This window comes from Diadema antillarum, unplaced genomic scaffold, assembly GCF_040938485.1.
Source record: "Diadema antillarum isolate AM-2024a unplaced genomic scaffold, OU_Dant_1.0 scf00000009, whole genome shotgun sequence".
Classification (NCBI taxonomy): Eukaryota; Metazoa; Echinodermata; class Echinoidea; order Diadematoida; family Diadematidae; genus Diadema; species Diadema antillarum.
In genome coordinates, this window is record NW_027270898.1 from 809,436 (window position 1) to 817,975 (window position 8,540).

At 37.7% G+C, this 8,540-nt stretch overlaps 1 protein-coding gene across 1 annotated transcript; it reads left to right on the plus strand.

Annotated features, from left to right (window-relative positions):
• The first annotated feature begins 3,227 nt into the window (after positions 1 to 3,227).
• Positions 3,228 to 6,132, plus strand: LOC139719172 (uncharacterized). Its single transcript, XM_071630608.1, has 4 exons — positions 3,228 to 3,339; positions 3,801 to 3,914; positions 5,247 to 5,338; positions 6,070 to 6,132. Exons 1-4 carry the CDS (start codon positions 3,264 to 3,266, stop codon positions 6,115 to 6,117), a joined length of 330 nt encoding a protein of 109 aa, XP_071486709.1. The 5' UTR covers positions 3,228 to 3,263; the 3' UTR covers positions 6,118 to 6,132.
• The last annotated feature ends 2,408 nt before the right edge of the window (positions 6,133 to 8,540 follow it).

The following is an 8,540-nucleotide window of genomic DNA, read 5'->3' on the forward strand; positions in this document are numbered from 1 at the left end:
TACCCAGAAAGGAAAGTGCAACGATGTCCCGAAAGTTCTCGATCGCTTCTCGCGCATCTGCATGCAGTAGGCCTACCACGTGGTCGAGCAGACGGCGAGAAACCAAAAACACTACGGGTATAGTTAGTTACCGGTAGTACACCACTACACGGCGCGCGTTGTTGCGATGCAGAGACGGCTAATCATACCATATTCAAACGGTGAAATGGGAAAGGCCTAAAAGAAATCGGAACCTTCACCATCGGAACCTACTTCTCTTTCATTTATTATTTAGGAACTGCCGCCATCAAAATGTATGGAGTTTCTGCATTGTTTCTGTGAGAATATGCCCCTCACAACGTTCATTACATCTCCGTGAAAATGTCGCATTTAGTGGCATTTTAACGGCGATTTATATGTGTTGTATTGAGCATTAGCGAAGGCTTCCGCGCTTCCGTACCCACCCCCAGAACAACGCGTATAACTGCCGACAAGCGTGAAGAAATTCGTCGACGACCATCCGAACCGTCGTATATGTCAAAATTCGGTAAATTTTTCGAATTTCAGATTTTGCCGTTTTAAGAAAGCCCAGCACACACTCTTTCTACTCACAAAATTTTGGAACCGGATTTTGTGTTTTTAACAGAGAAATTTGATATACGTCATTTTGCCTGAACGCGAATCGGCTGAAGGCGTTCATCCGAACCGACGTATCGCTATACGTCGGTTCGGGTGGACGCGAAACTTCGAGTCGCGTTCAGAGAAGGTGTCGTATCGCCCCGGATCAGCCAGAACTGGCAGAAGCAGACGATGGAGCGTCAACTGGACCCTCCCCAGGACCGGTGAGTTTTATTATGAGTAGCTATGAAATCATGCGATTTCAATTAAAATGAACAGACCCAAGCAAGTTCTATCCATAAGATTGTCACTTGTCAAGATAAATACGCAGATTGTCGTGGGTTTCCCCAAATATTTCGTCGTGTTGTTAGGTGTAGTCCTGTGTATAGATAAATATGTTGGTACAAAGGGATACTCTAGTAGGGTTTAAAATCATAGACCCTTACTAATCTAGAAGAAAACAACGTTCACAATGATCTCATTGAGTTGGCTTTATGTGCTTATGGTCCATATATGGACCTCATACGTAGTGGGTGTGGGCAATGCCAAACTGTTAACACTTCAGGGTGAGTTGTTTGGGAATTACCACAAAAAGTACGAGATTACTAGACGAGTCTAAGTAAGTTACGTAGTCACAGCCAACAATTTAGAGCCGCTAATCGCTGGTTCATCATTGAGTGTAGGACCCTAGAGCTCTGATGATAGGTTCTACTTACTTATATTTTTATGGCCGATTGAGCCCCAAGCTTGCAAACACACACAAAGAAAAACACCCAAATCTGAGTGTAATGTATCTCATGTGAATTTGCCAATGTAAGCCAAGGATCTAGTACTAAAGTAGTAGAAGGGCCTAGTATGCTGTACTGGCTATAGTAAAATGAACGATTATAAATTACCAATGTCTGTAAATTCATCTGATACTAGGATTCCTAGGACTCTAGGAGTAGGATTAAATTATGCTGGCCCATAAATACATGTGTGTTGTTCAGAGATCTAGCCAACTGCAAATGCTTTGTACGGTACCGCCTACCGGTACCGAGTATGAATTTTTATTGCATGCATTTTTATGTCGCTGTGAGTGCCAAGTCTCCATAATATTGAAATCACTGTAATGAAGGCTTTAGTGTGTTAACAGGTCAGAGGGCAGTACTTGAGTAAGCCCCTCCTGTGATATCTAATAGTAATTGGTAATACCTTGATGTAGCTACAATTAAAATATATAAATTGAGGTCTTAATGCAATGTTCCAATTGTCAGATCTAGCCTAGCTAGGCTATAGGTGCCCACACATTCTAGAGAGTAGTTTTGCAGTACCATAAGCACAGGGGATCTTCGCCCTCTATCCGTTTATAATATGAGTTGAATTGTGCTTTTGCATTTTTATGATAAATGTAAAAATAGACCACTAGATAGGCTTGAGGTAAAACATTTCTGCTAAAATTTAAAAATATATTTTTAATACACTTGTAGTGAATGTTTTTGTTTTTGTTTGTTACAGCTCTTTGTCCTCAGGGAAACCAACAGATGTTGAAGTCCTTTGGGACAAAGATGGTACAAGGAATACTGTAGCTGTTGATCAGCTGAAATTCAGGAAGGGCATGCTTCCCACGACTTGGAGTTCGTGTGTCAATGCGATGGCACAGGAAACTGTGGAAAGGCACAGTTACTGCTGTGTATGGGGGAAAGAATTCTGAAAGCAGTAGCGATGATGGAAACACAAGCACCACAGCCAGCAGTGACGAAGATGATACTTCTGATTATGATGATGATGACAACATTAACCTGGCGAAATTAGGTAAGATTGTGCGCACACAAACAAATACATACTTGTAGTAAAAAGTATGGACAGTATATAGTGTGTGTGTGTTTATTCAATGCCTCTAATAACTTCATAACTGTGCTGCAATGTTAGAAGTAGCTTACTCCATACTGTATGAATGCAATGAAGTAGTGCCTGGTATATAAGGTTTTCATGGTGTCAACTCATAGACAGCACAACCTGGTATACCATGTTTTCACAATAAAGACATGAGCGTGTACTTGTGTAGCCTTAATTCATGTTTATTTGTGTTATGCCTATAAAAAAAAAACACTTTAATGAACAGATTAGACCTTCTATCAGTTTCTTTTCTTTTTCTGTGTCACATCTGCTTGTATTTTGTGTTAGTTACTTTTTCCAATTTCATAATGCCTTGTTTTGCTGCAAAACTGAAAATCTATGTGTGTAGCCAGCAAGGCTGAGTTTCAAGAATTTTGGCTTACTGACCCCATTCGGGTGCCCTATACGTAACAAAAGAGTTTGTAAGCCTATCAGCAAATGTTATTTTTGTGCCTCACTTCCAATGTTTTTGTATTCTTCATAAGCACATGCAATTGACTGTGGAAAGAGGATGCATGTACCGCTTGACTGCTTTTGCATTTAATGCAGATCACCACAGTCTGTCAGATCTCTGCTGATGGGCAAAATTAAAACTCTTGTTTGTGGACATTTACATAGGGCTATCTGAAAATGTGGTATTAAAAGGTTAATCTTAATTTTAAAAAAAAAATCATCTTAAAAAAAGAAATAGGATAGTAACAGTGTAAAATGTATGCACTATGTATATTTTGTTTTCCTCATTTACAGTTGGCATCAAAAAGGACATCAGCTGCATTCTAGAGATACCAATGCTAGTATTGAACAGTGAAGGAGAACCGTTAGATCCATCCCAGCAGAATGTCAGCTCTGACCAACTTCTCAATGGTGAGTGTTTGTAAAGCCTTAATCTTGTTCAGAAACCCAAGCAGATATGGTTGAATCAATCTTGTTGGAATATCAATTAGTAATCCGGATTAAATTATGCTATTGCTGTCATATAATAGCAAATAAAAAGAATGACATCAACTATACACAAGCAAAGACTGTAGCATCCTGGCTACCATGCACCAGTATTTTTTGCAGTTGTCAGGGGTGGGTCAAGGAATTCTGTAAATTGGTGGGGGTGGGGGGAACACATGCACATCCTCCAGTTTTTCTCTGTTTATTTTTTGTTTAAAAAAAGGGCATCTTAAACCCCATGTGTCCCTGCGCGGATCCACCATGGGTTGTAATCTGGATGACAAAGAAATGATAAAGCCAATCTTTCAGTAAATATGATTTTTAAAAAATGCAATATTTATGCACCATGTGTATTTTCTTTTTCTTTTTGTTTTCTTCATTTCCAGTTGGCATCACCAAGGACATGGACTGCATTCACGAGATACCAATACCAGAATTGAACAATGAAGCACCAGGAGATCCATCCCAGCAAAATGTCAGCTATGACCAACTTCTCACTGGTGAGTGTTTGTAAAGCCTTAATCTTGTTGGGAAACCCAACCAGATATTGCTGCATTAATCTTGTTGGAATATCCATAGTAGTGATTAAGATTAAATGATGCTATTGCTGTCTTATACACTTTAATAGCAATTAAAAAGGATGACATAAACTACACACAAGCAAAGAATGTAGTATCCTGGCTACGATGTGCCAGTGTTTTTTGCAGTTGTCAGGGGTGGGTCCAGGAATTCTGTGAAGTTGGGGGGGGGGACCACACGCATGTCCTCCAGTTTTTCTGTTCATTTCTTTTGTTTAAAACAAAGACAAAAATAAAGGGTATCTTACACCTGATGTGCCCCACATGAATCAACCACTGGTTGCAATCTGGATGACATGTTATCCTTCTTGTCATATTGTAGCAAATGGCTAACACACAACTGGAGAATGTAGCTTGTCTGCAAATTGTACCTGGACCTTCCAAGCAGAGTGATAATGAATCTATGAGCAATTCTCAAATGAGGATGCATGTACCGTTTGACTACTTTTGCATTAATGTAGATCACCAGTCTGTCCGATCTCTGCTGATGGGCAAAAAAACCCCTCTTGTTTGTGGACATTTAAATAGGGCTTTCTGAAAATTGTGGTATTAAAAGGTTAATCTTAATATAAAAAAGATAAATTCAATCTTTAAAAAAAACCTGATAGAAACAATGAAATAAACATAGGCTATGTATATTTTGTTTTCCTCATTTACAGTTGGCATAAAAAAAGACATCAGCTGCCTTCCCGAGATACCAATGCTAGTATTGAACAATGAAGGAGCACCGTCAGATTCACCCCAGCAGAATGTCAGCTCTGACCAACTTCTCAATGGTGAGTGTTAGTACAGCCTTAACCTTGTTGGGGAAACCCAACCAGATATTGCTGAATCAATCCTGTTGGAATATCCCTTAGTAATCCGGATTAAATGACGCTATTGTTGCCATATAATAGCAAATAAAAAGAATGACATCAACTATACACAAGCATAGAATGTAGCATCCTGGCTCCCATGTACCAGTATTTTTTGCAGTTTTCAGGGGTGGGTCCAGGAATTCTGGAAATTGGGGGGGGGGGGGACCACACGCATGTCCTCCAGTTTTTCTCTGTTAATTTTTTTGTTAAAAAAAGGGGGGGCATCTTAAACCCTATGTGTCCTCGCATGGATCCACCATGGGTTGTAATCTGGATAACATTTTGTCCTTTGAAAGAAATGATAAAGTCAATCTTTCAATAAATATGATTTTAAAAAAAATGTAATAGTTATGCACCATGTGTATTTTCTTTTTCTTTTTGTTTTCTCCATTTCCAGTTGGCATCACCAAGGACATGGACTGCATTCACGAGATACCAGTACCAGAATTGAACAACGAAGCAATGTCAGCTCTGACCAACTTCTCACTGGTGAGTATTTGTAAAGCCTTAATCTTGTTGGGAAACCCAACCAGATATTGCTGCATTAATCTTGTTGGAATATCCATCAGTAATTAAGATTAAATGATGCTATTGCTGTCTTATACACTTTAATAGCAATTAAAAAGGATGACATAAACTACACACAAGCAAAGAATGTAGCATCCTGGCTACCATGTACCAGTGTTTGTGTTGTCAGGGGTGGGTCCAGGAATTCTGTGAAAGTTGGGGGGGGGGGGACCACACGCACGTCCTCCAGTTTTTCTGTTTATTTCTTTTGTTAAAAAAAAGACAAAAATAAAGGGCATCTTACACCTGATGTGCCCCACATGAATTAACCACTGGTTGCAATCTGGATGACATGTTATCCTTCTTGTCATATTGTAGCAAATGGCTAACACACAACTGGAGAATGTAGCTTGTCTGCCATTTGTACCTGGACCTTCCAAGCTGAGTGATAATCTATGAGCAATTTTCAAATGAGGATGCATGTACCGTTTGACTGCTTTTGCATTGATGCAGATCACCAATCTGTCCGATCTCTGCTGGGCAAAAAAAAATTCTTGTTTGTGGACATTTACAAAGGGCTACCTGAAAATTGTGCTATTAAAAGGTTAATCTTAGTAAAGAAATTATAAAGTCAATCTTTCAATAAATATGATGGAAACAAATAAAATGTGCACCATATGCATTTGTTTTTCTTTTTGTTTCTTCATTTCCAGTTGGCATCACCAAGGACATGGACTGCATTCAAGAGATACCAATGCTAGTATTGAACAATGAATCACCGTCAGATCCATCCCGCAGAATGTCATCTCTGACCTGCAACTTCTCACTGGTGAGTGTTTGTAAAGCACTTAATCTAATCTGGAAACCCAACCAGATATTGCTGACTCAATCTTGTTGGAATAACCATTAGTAATCCGGAATAAATGATGCTATTGCTGTCATATAATAACAAATAAAAAGAATGACACACGCACGTCCTCCAGTTTTCTCTGTTGATATTTTGTTCAAAAAAACAAAAACAATAAGGGCATCTTACACCCCATATGTCCTCGCATGGATCCACCATGAGTTGTAAGCTGGATGACATCTTGTCCTTTCAAAGAAATGATAAATTCAGTCTTTTGATAAATATGATAAAACAAATGTAATATTTATGCACTATATGTATCTTGTTTTCCTTTTTGTTTTCTTCATTTCCAGTTGGCATCACCAAGGACATGGACTGCATTCAAGAGATACCAATACACACTTTGTACCAGAATTGAACAATGAAGCACCATCAGATCCATCCCAGCAAAATGTCAGCTCTGACCAACTTCTCACTAATTATTGCTTGCCTATGGTGCCTACAGTTGTTTGTGCATGCAAAAGCAATTTAGTCTATGTATTCAAATTTTTGATAATTTATCACTCCGCACTATCTCCCCACCACAATTCGCCATGTTATGATTTGTCTAATCTATAGCTATTAAATATTCTATGATATCATAATAAGCTTTGATATTTCTTTAACAATAATTGTCATATTTTTTCATGTGAAAGATGTACATGTAACAGCTTTATTCCTCCTTCCAAATGTGATTTGATTTCTGTAGGACCGTTGCGTAGATATTACCGTTATATCGAAATGAAAGAACAATCCCAAACATGCACATAATAACAACTCAAATCATACAATGTACTTTTTTTTAGCCCTAAGACCTGAGTTATTAGAGATTCACTAATATTAGGAGGAAATTGGCCTTCTGCTTTAAGCCATTTCCATCTGATGAATGTTTCAGAATGTTTTTCAATATAAACTGTATTGTGTACAATTTTCTCATGTTAAAATCGGTTTAACAATTGATTTAGATCAATATCTATTTAACCAAAGACATTTTGATTTGTACATTTAAAAATGTTCGAGGAAATGTAACCATTGTATTAAAGGACATGTTCATTATCAATGAATTTAAATCAATATCTATTTTACCACAGACATCTTGATCATTCTGTAAATTCAAAAATTTTTAATGAAATTTTACCATTGTATTTAAGGACATGTTCATTCCTTTTCTTTTCTTTTTGGATGTGAGATATGGATTGATTTTGAAATAGATATTGCTGCATTTTAATGCAGCCTTGTCTCAAGACTCACTTTCTTTGTTTTGTTTTGTTTTTCTCTTCTATGTACTGTGATCTCATATCGTGAGGAAATCATAATATTATGCACACTAAAATGTCAGCATATATAATTGGAAGTGAAATGATATTCATAGTACTACTTGAATATCATTTAAGTCTGTAGGACAATACACCTTTTATTATTTGTGTGAACAAGTACAATCCATGTTTGTGTGTGTGGATGTTTCTGCGTAGAAAATTAATTTGCATCTGTTTCAGAGTCCTGAACGTATATACATGTATAATTATATAAAAAAACAATAATGTGAGACAGACGTGTGGCCAAGTAAATTTTTTGCACGTTATTTCTGATGAGCTGATAATTGAGTTTTACCCAACTGAATGATCATGAATTATGTCTGCCATGCATGTAAGCTATAAAAGAAAATCTTTATTCATGGGTTAAAATGTACAGTATTCATCATGGCAGCTTAGAAAGAATGAAAGTTAGGTCATTGCAGTCATGATTGCGGCATGAATTATCACAAAGAATAGCAAGGCTTGGATGTGTGATTTTGGTTTTTGTTTACAGTATTGGAGAGTGGGAGAGAGGGTTAAAGCGTTGCAAGGGAAAGAGAAGAGGTGGAGGAGAGCAGTGAGAAGATGAAATGAGAGGAAAAAGAAGAGGCAGGCTGCAATGAAAAAGCAATAATTTCATAGGCCCCACCTCTTTCACAATACATGTATAACCACTTTTTGCGTGATACAAATTAGATACAAACTGATCAAAGATCATGTGTCCTAAACATGGAGTGGGTTTTTTGATTGTTTGTTTGTCTGTCTGTCTGTTTGTTTGTTTTTTACATCAAAGGAACTCTCGTCTGATGCCTGAAGCGTAATTCATGTCAAAAAACAAAACAAAACAAAACAAACAAACAAAAAACCTGCAGAGGAATCTCCCCCTCCCCTACCAGTGTTTCATCATGCATGCCAAAACTAGACCTTGGACATATTTGTACTACATCTTATGAAATTATGACACAGAATAGTTGCATTCACACAAAAATATGCACGAAATCAC

Bases quoted from the DNA above. Each gene is read 5' to 3' on its own strand.
- LOC139719172 (XM_071630608.1), top strand. From the start codon at position 3,264: ATGCTAGTATTGAACAGTGAAGGAGAACCGTTAGATCCATCCCAGCAG. The intron at 3,340-3,800 runs GTGAGTGTTTGT...CTTCATTTCCAG, and splicing joins CTCTGACCAACTTCTCAATG to TTGGCATCACCAAGGACATG. The intron at 5,339-6,069 runs GTGAGTATTTGT...CTTCATTTCCAG, and splicing joins CTCTGACCAACTTCTCACTG to TTGGCATCACCAAGGACATG.